At 49.1% G+C, this 20,459-nt stretch overlaps 10 protein-coding genes across 10 annotated transcripts; 5 read left to right on the forward strand and 5 right to left on the reverse strand.

Annotated features, from left to right (window-relative positions):
- Positions 1-522: 522 nt before the first annotated feature.
- N7506_007800 (60S ribosomal protein uL16) lies at positions 523-1,517 on the reverse strand (the record flags this gene model as incomplete). Its single annotated transcript, XM_056957093.1, has 3 exons — positions 1,407-1,517; positions 1,036-1,211; positions 523-967 (listed from the first exon to the last, which is right to left on the reverse strand). Exons 1-3 carry the CDS (start codon positions 1,449-1,451, stop codon positions 523-525), a joined length of 666 nt encoding a protein of 221 aa, XP_056811427.1. The 5' UTR covers positions 1,452-1,517.
- Positions 1,518-3,694: 2,177 nt separating this feature from the next.
- N7506_007801 (uncharacterized protein) lies at positions 3,695-5,675 on the forward strand (the record flags this gene model as incomplete). Its single annotated transcript, XM_056957094.1, has 2 exons — positions 3,695-4,343; positions 4,405-5,675. 2 exons carry the CDS (start codon positions 3,695-3,697, stop codon positions 5,673-5,675), a joined length of 1,920 nt encoding a protein of 639 aa, XP_056811428.1.
- Positions 5,676-6,298: 623 nt separating this feature from the next.
- Positions 6,299-6,960, forward strand: N7506_007802 (coatomer subunit zeta; the record flags this gene model as incomplete). The annotated part of the gene is made up of 2 exons (XM_056957095.1): positions 6,299-6,660; positions 6,720-6,960. The coding sequence occupies 2 exons, from the start codon at positions 6,299-6,301 to the stop codon at positions 6,958-6,960; spliced, it is 603 nt and encodes a 200-aa protein (XP_056811429.1).
- Positions 6,961-7,873: 913 nt separating this feature from the next.
- Positions 7,874-9,981, forward strand: N7506_007803 (Zn(II)2Cys6 transcription factor; the record flags this gene model as incomplete). The annotated part of the gene is made up of 2 exons (XM_056957096.1): positions 7,874-7,942; positions 7,987-9,981. The coding sequence occupies 2 exons, from the start codon at positions 7,874-7,876 to the stop codon at positions 9,979-9,981; spliced, it is 2,064 nt and encodes a 687-aa protein (XP_056811430.1).
- A 613-nt stretch (positions 9,982-10,594) lies between these two features.
- Positions 10,595-11,407, forward strand: N7506_007804 (SDR family NAD(P)-dependent oxidoreductase; the record flags this gene model as incomplete). The annotated part of the gene is made up of 1 exon (XM_056957097.1): positions 10,595-11,407. One exon carries the CDS (start codon positions 10,595-10,597, stop codon positions 11,405-11,407), a length of 813 nt encoding a protein of 270 aa, XP_056811431.1.
- A 553-nt stretch (positions 11,408-11,960) lies between these two features.
- N7506_007805 (Dyp-type peroxidase) lies at positions 11,961-12,902 on the forward strand (the record flags this gene model as incomplete). The annotated part of the gene is made up of 1 exon (XM_056957098.1): positions 11,961-12,902. The coding sequence occupies one exon, from the start codon at positions 11,961-11,963 to the stop codon at positions 12,900-12,902; it is 942 nt and encodes a 313-aa protein (XP_056811432.1).
- Positions 12,903-13,048: 146 nt separating this feature from the next.
- N7506_007806 (glutaredoxin) lies at positions 13,049-13,466 on the reverse strand (the record flags this gene model as incomplete). Its single annotated transcript, XM_056957099.1, has 3 exons — positions 13,049-13,209; positions 13,264-13,362; positions 13,421-13,466. The coding sequence occupies 3 exons, from the start codon at positions 13,464-13,466 to the stop codon at positions 13,049-13,051; spliced, it is 306 nt and encodes a 101-aa protein (XP_056811433.1).
- Positions 13,467-13,786: 320 nt separating this feature from the next.
- Positions 13,787-15,132, reverse strand: N7506_007807 (uncharacterized protein; the record flags this gene model as incomplete). The annotated part of the gene is made up of 2 exons (XM_056957100.1): positions 13,787-14,528; positions 14,585-15,132. 2 exons carry the CDS (start codon positions 15,130-15,132, stop codon positions 13,787-13,789), a joined length of 1,290 nt encoding a protein of 429 aa, XP_056811434.1.
- A 906-nt stretch (positions 15,133-16,038) lies between these two features.
- N7506_007808 (flavin-containing monooxygenase) lies at positions 16,039-17,730 on the reverse strand (the record flags this gene model as incomplete). Its single annotated transcript, XM_056957101.1, has 1 exon — positions 16,039-17,730. The coding sequence occupies one exon, from the start codon at positions 17,728-17,730 to the stop codon at positions 16,039-16,041; it is 1,692 nt and encodes a 563-aa protein (XP_056811435.1).
- A 371-nt stretch (positions 17,731-18,101) lies between these two features.
- On the reverse strand, positions 18,102-20,118 carry N7506_007809 (GMC family oxidoreductase; the record flags this gene model as incomplete). The annotated part of the gene is made up of 6 exons (XM_056957102.1): positions 18,102-18,146; positions 18,201-18,364; positions 18,411-18,747; positions 18,799-19,614; positions 19,672-19,942; positions 19,991-20,118. 6 exons carry the CDS (start codon positions 20,116-20,118, stop codon positions 18,102-18,104), a joined length of 1,761 nt encoding a protein of 586 aa, XP_056811436.1.
- Positions 20,119-20,459: the final 341 nt, after the last annotated feature.

The following is a 20,459-nucleotide window of genomic DNA, read 5'->3' on the forward strand; positions in this document are numbered from 1 at the left end:
TGAATATCTGCTGCTATTTAGGCCCAGAAGACCGTGACATGACGCAGATCTCGGGACATGCCTGGGGTTGATCACTCTGGAGTAAAGCGGATGACGTTACCGATTTTTTAGCCTTTTAGCTTCCTGCACTGATCAGCACAGATAACCCATAAGGGTCGGTCTAGACTTGAAAGTTCACTCAGAAGGGCCCCGGGTACCTTGGAATCCATGATAACTGCCGTTATACCGCGGGAGTATCAGGAATTTTAAGGTTGGTTCTTGGTAGCAACCCACCGGGGTTGCGCTAGTCACAAAAGACGATGGGTGTGCCGAAGTTTAAGCAGCTAGGCGGTGCCAGGTGATGCTACGTCTACAGGGAAAAGTGCAATGACTGGGATGTAAAAAAAACGCCCATGGAATAACTCCATCATTGCGATTGCACGAGACTGATATCAAGATAGGTGGGAAAAGGCAAAGACAATAAAAGAACATTCAAGTATTTTTGTCGTTCTGAACTTCATATTCTGAATAACCCATCACCATCTAAGCAAGGTTCTCGTAGGCGTCGGGGAAACGCTTCATGTTCTCCTCGATGAGACCGTGGCCACGGAGGAACTGAACGTAAGCACCGTCGGAGCGGAGCTTGCCCTCCTGGCGGAGCTGGACGTAGTCCTCGCGGCGGACGGGAGTGAAACCCCAGTTCTTGGAGACAATGATTTTTTGGCGGCCGGGGAACTTGTACATGGAGCGGCGGAGGGCCTCAAGAGCGGTAGCGCGGTGGGCGTCACGGGTGCGGACGGACAGAATGATCTGGCCAATGTTCACACGGGCGACGAGACCCTGGGGCTTACCGAAGGCACCACGCATACCGGTCTGCAGACGATCGGCACCAGCGCAAGACAACATCTTGTTGATACGGACGACGTGGAAGGGGTGGACGCGGACGCGCAGGTGGAAACCTTCCTTACCGGCGATCTTCACGAGGTACCTAAGAGAAGCGTTTGTGAGTTTGCGTTCATGGGGGCGAATGATTTATAATCGGATCGGGTGACGTACTTGTTGGCACAAATACGGGCGGCCTCGAGAGCCTCGGAGGAGAGCTGCTCGTACTCGTTGGAAACGAGGTGGACACACATGGGGAAGTCATCCACGTTAGCCTTCTTACGACCAAGATCGAAGATACGAATCTTAGGGTCGGGAACACCACGGTTGAACCGGGACTTGGGGTAAGGCTGGATGGAAAATCATGTTAGTTAAACCGTTCCTTCATTCAATCGAGAATATCCTCCAAGTCCGTGATAGCCAGTGCTTCCTTCGAAAGACGATCCGTGTGGCGAGGTTGAGCATCATGCTCGATGCACTTCCTCCCCCACAACCGAGAAGTCCACACAAATCTTCACATCTGAACTTGCGAAATCGAAACGCACCTTGTTCTTGCAGTAGCGGTAACATCTCGCGGGACGACGGGCCATTTTGAGTGCTGGAGTGTGGTGATGGCACTTCCTGCGAACTGGGTGTGGGTTGTCGGTGGTATCGAGGGTTCGGAAAGAGAAAGAGAGAAGTCTCCCACGGTCACGGGATTATCTGATTTCAAACCAACTCGGCCCGTGCGCACCGTGGGCTGAGTCATCCTCACACCAAATAGGGCAAGAACCCTACGCTGCAAACCAAGCAAACATGATACGAAACGACTCCACTTGCAGCTTGGTACCACCTTGCTCCACAATACTCCGTATCATGGATCTAGTTATACGGAGTACTTGAACGATCTCTACAGACTCGACTTCGTACATCATAGAGTGAGGGACAGCAAATGGCTCAGCATTTCATCCTCGGGGCCCGACACCTCCGCTTAGCACCCCAACACAAATTTCGACCCTGGTTTTAAATGCTGAATTTCAAATACTACGGTCGGAAGAAACTTGATTTAGCCTTACTCCGTACTTAACATGGAGTATCAGAAAGAATGATTTTTTGGTTCATGGTCTTGTAAGCCTTATGTAGAAATAAATTCTTGGAGATTCCAGGAAATGTCTAGATAAGAATACTGTTGCTGAGGTGATGCCATCTGCATTAAAGAGGTATAACACTCAATTGTGGCGTATGCTCTGGACTCTGGAGCACTCTCTCCCAACAGCGTGTTGGCTTGGACGGTGTTAAGCAAGTCTCTTTTTCCACCTCGAGGTCCCAACTTCACCACGGGCAAGGACCAAATTAGGTTGATCGAGACATGGGCATGTTTCTAAATAGTCTCCATCGAGATTTATCATCCCGAGCAGCAAGCTATACAGTACAAGCCTCAGTGCCGCGCTCACGCGCGGCCAAAAAGATGACAATAGTTACTTGTAAATAGGTATAGTTATATATTAGCTTAATCTTATATTTCAATTGGTAAAGAAATAGAACTATCATCAACTGTGGGACCTTTTTTTAATTATCATTCTAACTATCTTTCTAACTACTCTGTACTCTATTTCTTTTAAACTGTCTTTTAAACTGTCTTTTTAGCTATCTATCCAAGATTCCAACCAATTATCAACTTATCATGATTAGTCAAGAAATAGAAGTCTTGGCTAAGCCGTGAACAGAGAATTAGGGATTAGAGACCCATTTGAGTCATGGATCTTCTTTCAAATGTCGACACCTCGCATCTCTGACGGTAGTGATAGAGAGTCATTTTCTATTTGATAAAGATATAGTTGCTCATACAGTTCCAAGGTAGATGCTGCCTAGGCGATGTTGGCAAAATCCTGTCGCCTTTTGGTCAGAAGACGTTTTTCTCTGGCTGGCTTAGTTACTTGCCTTAATTGGGTATCCTTTTTTCAAGCCATTTCTAGGTCACTCTAGCATATTTACACTTGAGCCTCAGTGATTGACAGAAGCTCTGCCTATACTGTCTAAACTGACGAGTAAAATGAACCACATCTCTGTGCTAGGAATGGGTTGGTAGTGAAGAGAAAAGAACAATGGATTGGTGGTGTCTTGATAGTAATTGCCGTCAGCCTAGCGAGAGATAAGCATGAATCTGTGAGTGTTGCGCTAGACAACAGAGAGAGAGTCTTGGCAAGGAGTCACAGGGTTGACATGGAGATAAAAACAGTGTGCAGCGTACGGAGTTCCGTACAGCGCACTAGTCGTTGTTCAATGTACACTGTGGAGCCGGACGCTAAAAACGGCATAATGTGGCCTGAGGCACAATTGTATTGCCTCTTCACTCAGGTTTCACTTGGGCAGCGAGTGTCCAACAGATCAACTTTATTAATGTCTTGAAATACCTTCTGCTTTTCTGCTTTTTCCTTGTCTATGGAGGGTTCTAGTACGCCTTGTACCCTCGTATCGCCGCAGCCCCCAAAGCCCTTTGCGGTGTATTTTTAGAATACAGAGTAAGGGATCCGCATTCATAACAACAATTTCGAGTCTGCAATCATCTCGCTTTCTCTCATTCCAGTCCTCTCTTCAGTGGCTGTTTCCGATGAATTCTCAGTCTCAATTAACCATGTGGCACGCAATCAATCTGTGACAGCTTTCACCACATTCCTGGCCTTAATCTTTGGTACAAGCGCTCTCCACTAGGTGTCCACTAGCCTTTGACCGCTCCGAATTACGCTTGCACCCTGATTTTCTCCTTTCTCTCTGTCAATTGAAGTATATCGAGAGGGTATATAAAGGTTTATCTTTGTTTTACAGAGTCCACACGGACCTGGGACCCTGCACCATGTCAGCGACGCCTCGCAAGCCTGGAACCCCCGGCAATTCCAACAAATCATCACTCGCAGATCCGCCCTCCAACAACGGGTCCACCACACGAGGACATGCACGCTCTCCCAGCGCCGCAACTAACGGTCTCAACCGTTCACCATCCTTCAGAGGTTCTACTCCAGTCTCCGCGCGCGCGGCCGCAAGAAAACCGGGCCGCTCCAACCTAAGCATGTCGAACGTTCCACGAGTCTCCAACGACCCCTCCGAGGAAGAGGCGAGGGCCCAAAATGCCGCCCTCATTGAAGAACTGCGGGAGCAGCTTCAAAAGGCGGAGACCGCTTCCGATCAATACCAAAAGCAGCTAGGTGTGCTACAAATGCGCCTCGATGAAGCGATCAGCGAACAGAGCAAGTTGGAAGATCAGGCTCACGAGCGAGACAGTCGGATCGAGGCCCTCAATAGTGATATTCGGGACCAAGGTCGTCAGATCCGGGATCTGGAACAAAACCACGAGTCCGAACGCAATGCGATGCTCCAAGAGAAAGAGCAGCAGTCTAGTCGAGAGGAGGAAATGCAGGCCACCATCCAACGCCTCAAAGACTCGATGGCACAGAAGGACATGCGCATGAATGCAGAGGGCGACCGCAGTCAGGTTTCCCGATCTTGTAAGACCATCTTCCTTTGCGCATACCGATCATTTAACTTGGGTACTAACTTCGGCTTTAGCTAGCTTCCGCAATCGCGCCTCTCCCGACGTTGATGGCCAGTTCGCGCCATCCTCGCACATCGAACGAAGCCCGTCCCGAAACAACTCCACGCTTCTTTTGCAGAAAGACAAAGTTATCGAGTCCCTACGCCTTGAGCTCGCCGAGTCGCAAATCAAACTTGTTGAGATGGAAAATGCCGGAGGAGGCCGCCAGAGAGAATTGGAGAAGGAGTTGCTCGAGGCCCGCATGGCAAATGCTCGTTTGATGGAGGACAACGAAAGCTATCAACTCCTCTTAAGCGAAAAGACTCTTACTGGCGATTTCGCCAAGGGCGACTTCATGCGCGATGCCCACCCCGCAAAGCAGTCAGCGAGTGGACTTGGCTCTTTAGCAGATGAGCTCGAGTCCGTGGAGGAGTCGCCTGAAACGGAAGCTGACTCTAAGCCGGAAGGAGAAGTCAAGGCTCTGAAAGACCAGAACAAAGCTCTCACCCTCTACATTGAGCGCATCATCAGCAGACTGCTCATGCACGACGGGTTTGAGCATATTCTGGACAAGAATGAGGATGAAGCGGCTGCAGACAAGCAGAATGAGAAGGAACTGCCCCCGACTCCCCCAGAGAAGGACGACGGCTCTCAGCAATCCTTCTTGCAGCGGGCTAGATCAGTGGTCGCCGGACCAAATTCCCGACCATCAACTTCAGCCCAGCCTCGTTCGCGGCCTACGAGCATGCTGCCGCCGCCTGCACCCCCGCAGAGCAACCCCAACGAGAACCCCAACACTGCGCCAAGTATCCCATTCCGCACTCAGTCTGTGAGGGCTAGCCATCGTCGCAGCCGTTCTGAACAAGTTGACCCTGGGGCTGCCAATGTTGTTGGCCAGATGTACCGCGGTCGTAACTCGGGCGGACCCATCAGCCCGTCGACTATGGGCCCCGGATCGCGCCAGAGCATGTTCTCCGGCGCAGCAAGCTATATTTCCAGCATGAGCCGCGCGCCATCGATGTCCAGCCAGCCTGATCGCGCCGGTCGCAGCAGTTCCCCGAGTGTCACTAGCGATCCCCACGGAGATACGCTATCTAGCGGTGCCACTTCGAGTCCTCCTCGCTCCAGCGGTGGCATGAACAACTACACTGGTGCAGTGATGCAGCAGGACAAGTTGCGCCCCTTGCGCCTTGTCAGTGAGACTGCCAGACTCAAGGAAGAGGAAGAGGCAGCTCGCAAGAAGGCCAACCGTGGGAGCTGGATTCCGTGGTTGAATCGCAACCCCGATGAACAGGCGCCGCAGTGAGCCGCTCTCGGGTAAACTCGATGTGATCTTGGACTGGTCACCAGCTCAACATACCCATACCCCATCTGATGCACATAATACGACTCATGCCTTGAAATGTCCACCTTGTGATTCGAGGATCGCGATTTTTGATGTTCTCGACGCAATCTGATCATGTTCCCTTATTTGATCTTTTCGTATTGGAGTCTCGGACATCATTGTTTACTTTGATATATATTATTCCCCCTATTCTCATTCCAAATGATGATTTCCTCTCAAATCTAAGACAACGATGTCATATCCCTGCATTCTTGACCCCAACCTTGGAAGGTTCCTTAAGTGCCGCATTTGCACCAAAAGCTAGTGTAGGTTGTATTCACCAGATGATTGGTGGGGACCCCTTTGTCAGTGTCAAGCTTGAAACTTTCAATATGTACATGGGCAAACTAAATAATAGCCAGTGAATCAGTAGCTGCGTGAAAACACAGAATAGTGGCGCCGTCAAATGAGGGCAGCTCCGTGCCCAGTCTTATAGATATCCGATAGAAGGCGGAACAACATTAGTGCGCTTTGCGGCCAGATAGCATCAACAATCATAGGACTCTGGACAACTCCAATTGCTCACCCACACAACACAATTCACAATGCCAGGCCCTCTCTCTCTCTTCTCCGTGAACGCGGTCCTCGTCATGTCCGCTGACGACGGCTCCCGAATCTTCACCAAGTACTACTCGGGACCTCACATCCCCGCCAGCACCACACCTAACTCCGAGCAACCGGGTGCCAATCCCTACCCAACCGTCAAGGAGCAGCGCGCCTTCGAGAAAGGTCTCCTTGAGAAGACCAACAAGTCCGCCAGCGATGTGATCCTGTACGACAACCGCATCGTTGTGTTCAAGATGGAGAGCGACGTCATGCTGTACGTTGTTGGAAGCGCCGACGAGAACGAAGTCCTGCTGTACAATGTCGTGCTTTCACTACGGGATGCCCTGGGAATCTTATTCAAGTATGTTGCAATGCCCGCTCGGATCATATCTTGACCAAACTAACCATTTTGCTCTCCAGGGGCGCAACCGACAAGCGCACTATCGTCGAGAACTACGACCTTGTTTCCCTTGCCATTGACGAAACCATCGATGACGGAATCATCCTCGAGACCGACCCTGTCATGATCGCCTCGCGTGTCAGCCGCGCACCGGCCGCCGATGCACCAAACATGCAGAACATCGACCTCACGGAACGAGGTCTAATGAACGCTTGGGAGTTCGGCAAACGGCGCCTTGCGGAGGGATTGCGACAAATGTAATCGGAACTCGAGTCTTCTATGTTGGATGGGGTTTGATGTGTTTTCACCATCGTTGGAGCATTTCTTGATTCACCCGCTTTTATTCCCGGCTGGTCCTGGCGTGTTACGGCTTTGCTTTTTGTTGTCTGCCCAATTTGCGGTGGTTTGTTCCAAGCCTTGAGAGCAAAATCATGTTCCTTTTTCTTCTGATCTATAGCACTTTACAAAAGGTCCGAGGTCAAGCTTTGTGGCGTGTTGGTCGTTCACAATTCTGGCTAGGACATCGCATAATTCATGATTCTATGCCCAAAGAGACGTTGCAGCCGGAGAAGAGATTTTCCTCCTGAGTTCAGATTCGGAGACTCGTAGGCAGACTGAAATCAAGTCTGAATGTAGAACATTTCCCAGATCTGCTATGGTGTAAGTGAACACCCGGGAAAAGTGCATTACCATGCTTAAGACACCAAATGATTGCTTCTCGAACCTGTTCATGGGTCATGGCAGCGATATGATCAAACCTCGAGTTGCTGCGAGTAGTGGAAATATGCTGCCGATCTCGTGTTCGAAGCTGATCCAGCTTATGGCTATGTATTAGTGTGTTTGTTGATCCGAGATATGCGTTTGCAGCCCAGATACGAGCTGCCACCCTATCGTGGACCTAAGCCATGTCCACACTTCCAGGTTGTTGGGAGCCGCCGAGATTGTGCTGATACCTTCAACGTATGTCAACTCGATAAGCCCCAAATCACTCAAAATTGGAGAATCGACATACATCTATGCATTATCTCGAGCCCAAGCCGCGATAGGCGAAAGAGGCAAGTGAGCGCGCACCGTCCAAATAGGCAGGTTTCCGCTATCGGCGATCCACCGATCTTTCCCCGCAAATCAGTACAGCATCAAAGACTGACCTTCCAAGGTTGTTCACACACTCAATATGGCTGGCTCAATTGAAGAAAGTGTACACGAGAATCCTCATACTCGATCCTTTACAGGGTGCGCCACTGTATGTTCCATCTGCCCGCAACATTTCACATCTGACCAAAATAGTGTCGAAGCCGACATGTCAAATGCGACGAAGGACAACCAGAATGTTCAATGTGCCAATATTTTGGGCTCACATGCGGCGGATACAAGAAAGATATCTTCTTCGACTTTGAAACTTCGCCGGGGAACCATGGAGTTCGCTTCCGCCGACCGTTGCTCACTGTGAAAGAGAGAGAACGCATGAGTCAATGGCTTGTGTCAAATGCTCCCCCAAAGAAGACCTTGCAAATATTATCACACATTGATGACCAATGTGAAAGAGCGACTTTAACCGATAAGATTGAAATTCACCAAGGCCCCTTTGGGGCTTTCAGACTGAGCCCAGCTCAACCCGAGCTTCCTGACGAGCCAGCCTTGGGCGACATTCAAGAAATAGATTCAAGTTCTCCCGAGGACGTGATTGGGAACAGTGATTCATACGAGATCCAGTCACATGTACCGCTTTCACCTTGGTCCCAAGGAATGATGCAATTGATGTTTGATCAACCAGAGAATGTTCCGAGTCCACCATCACCTGGATTTTTGGACGCAATGATAAATTCAATCGGCGTGGGAACTGAGATGTCTTCTCAAGAATGTTTGCCTACGTTTGTGCCAGATCACTACTACAATAATGCCGTATCACCCACTTCACTCACATCCTCTATGGACGCCACCAGGGCCGTGCCTCAAGATGCCGTCTTCCTACTCAAACACTATGCGTCCGCTGTAATCAGCTTGATGACACCATTTCGACATTCAAAGACTCCTTGGCACGTTCTTTTTATTCCTCACACCAAGACCTGCCTAGCAGCTCTCGCCCTGGGGGATGATATGACTGATGCGAGTCTCTGTATATTCTACGGAACTTTGGCAATAAGCGCTTTCAGCCTTGGCGGAGTGTCCAAATCCCAAACATGGAGCGAGAAAGCCGTTATATTTACCCAGCAAGCGCAGCACCACGCAAGATCAATGCTGATGACTGCGTACGACATTCCGAAAGTAGCCAAGTACAAGTCAATATTGATGGCACTTCTCACAATGGTCCAGGTGACGATGTTCTCTGGAAACCGAAGCCAGTCCGAATTCTACTTTTTAGAAGCCGAAAAGTTTATCAGGCTAAGAGGTCTTAAACGCAAAAAGTCCCGCAAGGTCAGATTGCTACACCACTGTTATGTTTTCGAACGGATAATCCATGAGAGCGTTTTCATCTGCGGTGCAAACTCGGGACAGCGACATCATGTCCGCACGGCCGTTGAATCAAGTGGACTAGGAAGATACAGTCTTGACAGTCTATCCTTCCGGCTTTCCGGATGGAAGAATCTACACCAAGAAATGATGAGAGTGCGTGGACAGGAAGAAGGGGAGAACGATTTGCATCTTGAGAGACCCGGTTTCTGGTCAAATACACTCTACCCTGAGATCTTCGGGATTCCTGAATCCTGGGTCTTTCTACTATCCCAGATTATCCGCCTTGGAAAGGAGAAGGACGCCGCCGAAGGAGACGACGAAACCAAATGTCTTAGCTTGAAAGATTTTATTGGACGGGCAAAGACCCTCGAGGAATACATCAACAACCTACAACCACCAAGCCTTGAAATTACACATTCCCAACTCGACCGAGACATTATACAAAGTATGCTTGACGCCATGAAGAACGCTTTGGCAATATACTTCTATCGCCGAATTCATGACGTTGATGCCGCTATGTTGCAGCAAAAGGTTGTGGCTGTTTTGGAGTGTCTATTGCGCTGCGAGAACACTGATTCAACTGTGGTCCACGGCTCTGCAGGATTTATATGGCCTGCATTTATTGCAGCTTGTGAAGCTGAAGACCCTTCTATACAATCTGCATTCGCGGATTGGTTTGATAACTCGGCATGTAGGAGCGGTTTATCCTGCTTCAGGCAGACATTAGCGGATATCCAAAAAATCTGGCAGGAGAAGTGCTGTGCCGGAAAGAGTGTGACTTGGTTAGATCTCATGAAGAGAACTATGCCGTTACAGCAGCATTTATAACCCCTATATATGCCCCTGTAACGGCGATATTTGGTCCTCTTCAGGGCTGTACCTAGGAGACCTCGGGAGTTGGCATCGATGAACCCTCAAGTTATATTGCATCTATGTATTGATTAGCGTTTCACTGTACATAAATTGGACTTGGGAGTTGAAAGGTCATATAAAAGAATACACAACACAATATGTCGAGTTTCAATCATTGTTCACCCGAGGTTCGGAGCTCTTGGCCATGGGACCAATAGTTCAAAGCAAACGACAATCAGTGACACAGATCTCCGCACTCAGATATAGGTGGCAACGGAGGAGGTCCGATGCAGGATGTATGCTGCGAGGAAAGCAAAAGCGAGGAGGTGCTGTCACAGGTGGGCGTGGCTATCGCCAGACGCAAATTAGGCAAGTTTCCACGACAACCCCACATTTTGCCTGTAGGACCTAGGTGTATGCTTGTAATGGAGAAGCTGTCTCTTGGATTTATTTAAGCAGTCATTTCCGTGCAATCGCTCTGATTGTGACGAACTCCAATAATTTCTCTTTTCTTCTCCTTAGATCTCGTCATCTGCTACCGCCATAACCTCCCTTCTACCCCCAAACTCTCTCACAACATACCTTCGCAATGGATGTCCCTGGAATCGCATTGATCACCGGAGCTGCGTCAGGCATTGGACGCGCTTGCGCAAAGACATTCGCTAGAGATGGCGCCTCAGGAATCGCCCTGCTCGACCTCAACCCTCAAGCCTTGGCAGCCGTCAAAGCCGAGATCGAAGAGCAAACAAGAAAGCAAGGAAAGCCCTGTCGAGTCGAGACCTACCCGACCAACATCGCAGACGAGAAGCGGGTCAACCAAGTTGTACAAGAAGTGGCAGCAACTTTCGGTCGTCTTGACTATGTGGTGAACGCAGCCGGCATTGCCATGAAGCACACCGGTGGTGCTGCTTTCTGCGAGACAGAAGACTGGGAACGAATCTTGAACATCAACCTTACCGGAACATTCTTTGTTCTGCGCGCAGCTGCCCAGGTTATGCTGAAGCAAGAACCTATTCGCTCCTCCTATGACGGCCGGCCATTGCAGCGCGGCTCTATCGTGAACTTTTCGTCTATTCAGGGTGTTGCTGGAATCGCATGGTCGACCGCTTATACTGCGACAAAGCATGCTGTTATTGGATTGACCCGCACCGCATCAGAGGATTATGCTAAGGATGGATTGCGCATTAATGCCATCTGTCCTGGATACACGGAGACACCTTTGACCACAAAGTCCCCGCAGATCCTGGCGGCTATGAAGGATAAGGTTGCTAATGCAGTGCCTATGGAGAGAATGGGTCAGCCGGAGGAAATTGCCGATGGTGTCGTTTATTTGAGTGGTGGAAGAGCTTCTTTTGTGACCGGCACAGCTTTGTTTGTGGATGGTGGATACACCCAGCGTTAAATGATTAGCCAGCTATATCAATTACTCTTATAGATACAAAATGAAACACTATTAAAGTTGATGGCCCAGAGTGAGCCTAGCCATGTACCGTAGGAAACGACGTGGCGATCTAGATTGCCGGAGTTGTCGGGTGTGACCTCATCAGCACAGTGATAACCACGCATATCCCGACTCGCAAATCAGATCACAATCGAAAACCTTGCTCTCTTAGCAAAACCTTCTTCATTCTGAAAATATCATAGAGTCCACCAATCATGCAGTGTCCAAAATAAGCGGCCCGACCGATCTCACGTCACCTATTCTATACCCCGAGGTCTCGGAGCCCTCAACTTACTCTACATAAATTACTAGCCAGATCATGAACAGGTTTGGGAGGGCATCGCTTCGAGTCCCGTTGAAACCATTTTCAATTCTCACTACACCACCTTATGATCCCTGCATCCAGCAATCTTTCATACGAGGCCTGAAACAATCGCAACATCGACATCTTTCTGGCCTACCCCAGACACGCACTTTTGCTCATGCAACACGGCTTTTCAATTCTAAAGCCAGTATGAGCGGCGAACGAGTTCCGATAGAGCCACAGCGTGTAGATGCCCCGCTCACCCACTCAGCTACCTTTTTGGTCGTATCCGTGACCGACAAGCCCGGGGCCATCGACACCGCTCGTTCTACACTATCAAGCCTCAACAGCCTAGCTAAGAATGTATCCATCCGCGACTTGAGTGCTCAGTTTTCCTGCACGGTCGGTATAGGAAGTGCAATCTGGGATCGTCTCACGAATCTCCCTCGGCCATCTGAGCTGCGTCCCTTTCCCGAAATCAGAGGTGACAAACACACCGCGATATCAACGCCTGGAGATTTACTCTTTCACATACGATCTGAAAGGCGAGATATCTGCTTCGAGTTTGAGCGTCAGTTGATGGATCAGCTCGGGGATGCTGTTTCCGTTGTTGATGAAACAGTCGGATTTCGATATTTCGACGTTCGTGATCTTCTCGGATTCGTGGATGGCACAGCCAACCCAGTTGGTCCCGCAGTCCCCGAATCTGTGCTCATCGCAGGGGAAGACGCCTCTGCATCCGGTGGTAGTTATATAGTCGTACAAAAGTATACGCATGATCTACCAGGATGGAAAAACCTGTCGACAGAACAACAGGAGAAGATCATCGGGCGCACAAAGATAGACAACATCGAGTTGGATGATGCGGAGTCTGGCCAGCGCTCGCATAAAACGCTCAACACGATTGAAGACGAAGACGGCAATGAACATGACATTCTGCGTGACAATATGCCGTTTGGATCCCCTGGGTCTGGTGAATTTGGCACCTACTTCATCGGCTATACTCGTCGACTTTGGGTCATTGAAAAAATGCTGGAGCGGATGTTTGTTGGGGATCCTCCTGGATTGCACGATCGCATACTTGACTTCTCGAAGCCCCTCACTGGCACAACATTCTTTGCGCCACCTGCTAGCTTGCTAGCCCGATTGTGATCTGACTGAAGATGGTCGGGGACAACAAGAAAAATGAAACGGAGTGCTATGTGCCAAAGCAGCGAAGTATAGTGTAATTATCAAAAGAAAAAAAACCACCTTGCGTAGACAACTTCAATTGAGAATCTGCGAGATTTTGCCCCACCTTAAATCGCACCAGCCTCCTTCAACAATCCCTTCAATTGACCAGTAGACAGCTTCTGCAAGTCAGAGTTGCCACCGATGTGCTTTCGGTTGATGAATATATTTGGCACAGTGCGCTGTTTTGTTAGTTGCTGGAGCGCGTCTTGAATATCGCTACCATCGTCTGTCAAGATCACGGATCAGTGTCTTTTTTTCAACGAAGGATCGAGTAACATACTCATCTGATCCAGCTCCACAATTTGAAATTCGGTGTCCAAGCTCCGAAGGGTGCTCTTAGTATCACTGCAGTAGGGGCAGCGCGACTTGGAAAAAACAACTGCAATGTGTTAGTGCTTTGGTACCTTTGACCTGGTGCCAAACCGAGGCGATCTTACCAACGCCGTTGTCATTGATAATTTTCTGAACCTTGGCGGCGGACATATTGGCAGTATACGGGAGTATCTCTAGAAGATAAGCAAGGTGGATAAGATCAATGTGTGTAATGAGGTGGAGGTTTGGCCAATTTTGAAAGACGTGATGTCGGAGTTCTGCCATATCTACAAGGCACCAACCTTTTTTGCCTGGGAGCCTGTTTCTTCAACACTCGAATTCAAGCATTCTGGTTTAAGCGCAATGGCACTCCTTATTTATATGAATGGAAACAAAATCAACTCGATCATTCCATCATAGATTGACCCTGATCGTCAAGGCTGTCTGTGATTCCTTTCTATATGCTGTCTGCGATGAATGTCCCATAATTTCTAAATCAGGCGCCATTCATCATCGCTTGCGGCTAAAAGTCGCTCATGCTCATTCTTCAAATCCGATGCATCATTTTCCTCGAACCAGAAGGCCCATGTGCTTTTGGTGTGGATTTCAAGATTGTTGCGACTAGATTGCAGCCCCACATGTTGTAATTGCTGAGGTGCAAGTGCGTACCTCATCAAATTCTTTTCACTGGCATATTCCTCAATGATGGTATCTGTCTGTCCAGCCTTCTTCTCTTCTAAGTGGGCCACCAAAGCTGGTACCTGCTCACGAGGAAACACTAGTCCTTGTGTACAACACCCACGGTCGTTCATTTCCACTATGCCCTGTAGCGGAAAAAGAGAGTACTTTCCGATCATATACAGAAGTGCGGTGAAAGCAGGAGTGACTATCAAGCACATGGCACCAATAGTCCAATATCCGAAGGTGTAGCGAGTAGGTATGTGCCGTCGGATCATCAGCAGGAAAGCGTATGTGGACCCAATCGCCAGACCGAAGGCCAGTGGCATATTGCGGTACCAAAAGTCCGAATCAGACCATGCGAGCGCAGTCTCGGTAAAGAAGAGGCGCAGGTAGATCCATGATTCTTGGCGATCGGTTGGGCCATGCGACAGTTTATAAAGACTGTTCAGGGTTTTGACTAGCCACCCATCGGCGAACATCACGTCGTCTTCGAGAATGAAGATATACGGGGCCTCCGTCTCGAGGCATTGGTTGAGTAGATAAACGTAGTCACTAATTTAAGTCAGATAAATGGTGCACCACATGATTGGAGTTGAACATGAACTTACTAGACACCCTTTTCGTGGAAGTTGCCCGTCTCTTCTAACATCTGAAGACGGCCAAACTCCTCTGCTGAGACATTGTACGTTGATACCGAATCTGCGAGACGGTCCAGCCATCTTTGACCCCATCTTGGATGCTGGGTAGGATCAGTGTTTGCAAATAATATTGACAAATGGAGAGCTCGGCGTTCGCGAGGATCAAGGTCGCTTAACATAGAGCCTATCGTTGCTCCAAGATAGTCGTCTTTGTTGCGTCTGACGGTAGCTAGTGCCGCGCACACCAGTGGGTCTCCTTCGCTTGAAACAACATCGCTGCCTCCGGATGGTGCATCATAGATCGAGAGGAAGTGGTTGGCTTGGTGCTCGCGTAACAAACTGTACTTCCAATCGTAGACGTCTCGGTCGTCGAAGAATGCCGAGTGTGGATCGCGCCAAAAATGAATTCGACAGTACTGGAAGGCGACAAGGTATATGAAGCTTGCCACGATAAGAAGTCTTACTGCAGGTTGTTTGAGCAGAAGCTGCACTTGAAAGTAAATGGCGTTGAATCTCATGGCATGGAACGTTGGCGGAGTTAAGCACAAGTTAGGGTGAAAGCAAACGCTTCACCACGATGGCCCCATCATGTGAGGTGTCCAGGGTCCAGAGTGGGACTTGACGCTAAATTGAGAAGGGGGCCAGCTTCAGCCTCGCGATTTCATCCAATCCAAATGTCACTTGGGGGAACCAACTGTCTCCACTGGGGATTTTGGGGGCGGTTTTATCCTTTCGAAAAGCTCAAGATTTCCTTGCTGATAATCTGACAGCTCGTGCTGGAAGATGTCTGTTGAAACTTTACTCATACAGAATTTCAGAGAAAATGCGAATCCCAGAGAGTATCAAACATGGACGAATTGTGAAGCAGTTGAAGAAGCCATTTTCACACTGTGTTTGTATAGCCGCATGTCTTGGCGACGATCAGACCCGAAACAAGAAACTCGTCGGCCCATGGCATGTTCTCTGCTGAGACACTTCGTCATTTCTTCTTGCGCCCGTCTTAAGTGCATCTAGTGATCCTGCCCCCTCCCCCTCGCGCTAGGTGCATCCAGCCTTAATTGTACACAGCACTTTGCCCCCCAAGCCTACTCCGTACTGCGGGTCCTCCACCTGCTTTCTGTGGTTGCAGTGGATTGGTTTAAGTCATTTTCAGAAGCGAATTGATCGCTTTGGGTCAAACTCGGAATGGGGGAAATGCGGCAGCTCGAAGCTTATCAGCCATGAAGACTCAGACGCTGCGGTCTAATTTTAGGTACAGGTTTGTTTGAATTTGAAAGGATAAGATACCATACACTACTGAGTTTGGCTAGAGCATCATGCTTTCCATGAGCAGCCACATGTTCTGTGTGACAAGGGGTAAATTTTTTGTATTGAGATCTAGCATCCGGAGAACAACAGAGACAAGAAGCCATCGTGTGCACAACTCAAAGCCTGGCAGCTGTTGAAAGTTGTGCAAATGCCAATCCCTTCCAGCCAGCAGCCTTGGACTCTGCACACCTCCGACGATATTCGACCGCATTACCTGCGTATCTTGCCACACTCCGCACAGTCTTGCCCTTGACATTCTTGTTCACACCAGTCATCCAACTGTCGATCTCGTTCGACAGTGCTCCTTTGCTGCATTCAATGACGTGATCAGTCCATGACTCAACTGCCTCGGTAGTAGGTTCCACATAGGCGTAGTTGTTGTCTTTGCAGTGCTGCAAGAGGTCGGAAATAACTTCAACAGCATGCTCAATGGTTCGAGGGGCGTTTCCAAAGGGCTGGTGGGGGCCCAGGACCATAAACATGTTAGGCATAGAGCAAGCTGTCATGCCCAAGTATGTGCGTGGACGGTGGTCCAGCCAAATCGCGTTCTCGCCTTCCTTGGTATCACTGGACCCAAGAAGAGGTCGTCCATCTTTCCCTTGCCAGTCGACGGAGTTGAATGCACCGGTGATGGCATCAAAGCCAGTGGCGTAGATCAAAACGTCCAGCTCATGTGTCTTTCCGTCTGAAGTGACAATACCGTTCTTTGTGACGCGCTCGATTGGAGACTTCTGGAGATCGACGAGGTGTACATTGGGCTGGTTGTATACTTCAAAGTAGCCGCTCTCGAGAGGAACTCGTCGTGTGCCGAAACCGTGGTTCTTGGGGATCAAGCTATCGGCAATCTTGGGATCGTGAACTCTGGCTCGGATCTTACTGGCCATGAAGTCGGAGTAGAGTTTGTTCGCTTCACGGTTGTTGTAAGTGTCGCTGAACGTACCAAGCCACTTAGCGAAGCCGGGCTTTGCGTAAATCTCTTCCCACAATGCCAGTCTCTCTTCCGAGGATACTTCGAGGGACTTTCGTGGGTCGGCCTGGTGCATGAAACAAGTGGGTGTCTCGGCGCATAGCTTGAATAGATCGGGATAGTCTCTGCGATGTTGCTCCATCTGCTGTGGACTAATAGGCTCGTTGCGAAGTGGAGCTGACCAGTTGGCAGTGCGCTGGAAAACACTCAATGACTTGACGGGCTCCTTTGAAACCGCTGTGATGGTTTGGATACCAGTCGCGCCGGTACCGATCACTCCAATTTGCTTATTTGCCAAACCACGACCCATGTCAAAGTTCTTTGGCCAACGGGAGGTGTGAAAGGCTTCGCCTTCGAACTTCTCGATATCGGGAATAGCAGGGAGCGTGGGGGTGGAGAGGAAGCCCATACAACTGACAAAGAAGCGAGTCCGGTGGAATTGACCATTCTCATCACAAAATAGCCAGGTGTTGTTCTTTTCCTGCCATCGAGCCGTCTTGACCCGTGTGTTGAATTGGATATCTTTGTTTAGGTTGTGTTTGGCACACACATGCTCAATGTAGCGGAGAACGTCTGCCTGAGTCGAGAAGGAATCTTTCCAGCTCCATTCATTCAAAAGATCTTTGTCCCATGAGTAGGCGTAGGAAAGAGACTCAGTGTCAACTCGGGCGCCGGGGTAGCGGTTGCAATACCAGGTTCCTCCAACGTTGTCGGCGCCTTCCAAAACACCTACACGCCAGGTTGGGAAGCGCTTTCGGAAATTGTAAAGTGCGCAAACACCAGAAAGACCGGCTCCGATGATGAGGACATCGTATCTCTGTTCTGTGTCGATGGAGCTCATGATGAAGAGTGTCTCGAGGTTATCAAAATGAATGTGGTCTTCCAAATAACGAGACGGTGATCTTTATAGACCCATGATTGCGAATATGCACCCCCAAGTGGAGTTGCGATACGCTGGACATCATTCCGACCAAAGATACACACACTAGCAGCTTTCTCCGTAACTTGCCTATTTTGTTGAGCAGACAGAAGTCATTATCTGATAACAGCACTAGACTACTTTGGGACTAGTCTAAATGTTTATCTACCCCGCGTTTCACACGTGCCGTGGACGCTTTCCTTTTCTGGACTTGCTAGTAATTTTGGGCAGCTAGACCTTTCAACCTCACAAACTTCAATAATTTCATATCGCCGAGCAATGATACATCGGAACTAATCATACCATTCTGGATAGCACTTCTTGACCATATCGGCACCCTGACATCCTCTAATTAGTAAAATGACCCAAAAGGCCACATGGCGATGACGTACCTTTTCTGCGATCATGTAGACAGTATTCTGAATTCGACAATCAGGTATGATCGGAATCACAGAGGCATCAATGATGCGCAGATTCGTGGCCCCGTGTACCCTCAGCTCAGAGTCAACTACCCCCTGAAGAATATCCAGAGAGAGCCGAGCAGTACCACATGGATCTAAAGCAGTGAGCTATGTTTGTAGTGTTTTCAGAACCTCACTTGCGATATTTAGTCTGTGCTCGATCCATGACAAGTCGATCCATCTCTTCATCAGACTCGCGGGGCATCGGCCATGGATAGTCTTCCCTTATTATATCTTTCATCCCACCCCCCTCCATCAATATCTCGTCGATGTATCGAACACCTTCTCTCAGAGCAAGAATGTCAAGCTCATTGGAAAAATAATTCAGATTGATATCTGGTTGTTCTCGTGGATCTGTCGTGTTTAGTCTGACGTATCCTTCCTTTGACTGTGGGCGTAGGAGATCGACGATAACGGTCAACCAGTCTCCTTCTGGTGGGATAGGAAAGTGCCACTGGAAGGCATCACAGAACATGGGCTTGTCCCGTTAGATCAGAACTATCGCTGACCCTGTTGAAAGTTGACTTACCACGAAAACAATCTCAAAATGAGGTTGACCTTCAGGACCGAATGGATCCTTGTCACCATTCTCTTGCTTGGCTTTGCGATATTGCTCATATTGCATAAGCCTTTCATCGATTCGTGGAAAGGCCACCATCTCAAGAAGTCCACTTGCTAAAGGTCCTGTCTTGCTCTCCTCATACCGTGCCATCGCGTTATTGTGGTGAGTTCCCTCCCGGAGGAGGATGTGATCCAGACCAACCCCATCTTTCAATCTGAAAACATGAGGAAGAATAGGATGATCAAGCAAATGTTCACCCACATGCTCGGAGGTTATCACAGGCTGCAAGCCATGGCGGGTCAATTCACGTCTTGGGCCGATGCCGGAAAGAATCAAAAGTTTTGGTGTTTCAAAAACACCTGCCGAAAGTATAACCTCTTTTGTGACCCGCACAGTCTGTTGGCGTTGGCTTCCATCGACAACGATGACACTTGCCGCGACTGGCGCGGCCCCCGAATCTTGTTCCGAACCCTCGAAATTGATTTTTGTTGCAACACTCGAAAACATGAAATCAATATTATCCTTGCCACTCACATACACCGCACTGCTTGATCGAACACCTCCGTAGACGGTGCTGATGCAATGGGTGAGGCCGTGCACCTCGCCATCATATATGTCTTCCCTCACTATATGGCCTTCGCCCGTCCATGCTTTCGTTAGTGCTTGTCGGAAAGACTCGGTCTCCGGGAGCAGGTCTGCATGAGAAACATGCAACGGGCCATTTTGACCAATCTTCGAAAAGACAGGATCGTACATTTTATGATCGTCGTGGTATGAAGCGGGCTACAACATCAGAAGTCAGTGAAAGAGCGCGATATCTCCGGGGATCTCTGTGCTTGCCTTCTCAAAATACTCCTTACAAGTATCCCAGGTCCACTGATCGCCGCCATATCCTTTCCAAGCATCAAAAGTTCCATTACTCCCACGTAGCCAAGTGAAGTAGTTCAGACTACTACTCCCACCAAGAACTTTCCCACGGGTATTCTGCTTTTCAATGCGCTCGTAATCTGGTTTGTCCACAAAAGTTGTTTGGTATGCCCAGTCATAGCGACTGTTTCTGAGCTGGAAGGCTCGAGCGGGAGTCGTGATCTCAGGGATTTGATTTGGATCTCTGTCAATGTGTCAGTCTTGAATGACCACACAGGGGCGATATATCAACCCATCACCGGCCTCAATCACCAATACTCTCACTGTAGGATTCTCAGCGAGCCTTCCAGCAACAACGTTTCCAGCAGTTCCACCACCGATCACCACAAAGTCATATTCCAAAGCAGACGCTTCCGTCATTTTGCTCGATCAAGTGTACAAAGGGCTCCGAGAAGAGATGTCTCTGTGTCAAGGTCATTTATAGACGATAGGATCTCATCTTGGCATTTTCTATCTTGGGTCTCGAGTCACCAAGTGAGGGTCATTCAGCAGCATGCAGTGCGGCCCTTTGCGGAAGCCCGGAGCGTCGTTCTTCCAATCAATGTTCAAGCTTGAGAGAATCACATGATTTTAGGTGTGCAACGTGAATTTTGACAGTTTTCTGGAAATGAAGAAAATAAAGAAGTACACAGGAGGAGAAAGCCACAGCCTGGATCCCCAGCTGTTAGCCATCGGCGAGTCACACAACCTTGTAAGTGGTG

Source organism: Penicillium brevicompactum, assembly GCF_028827555.1.
Source record: "Penicillium brevicompactum strain IBT 35665 chromosome Unknown utg000005l_segment0_segment0, whole genome shotgun sequence".
Classification (NCBI taxonomy): Eukaryota; Fungi; Ascomycota; class Eurotiomycetes; order Eurotiales; family Aspergillaceae; genus Penicillium; species Penicillium brevicompactum.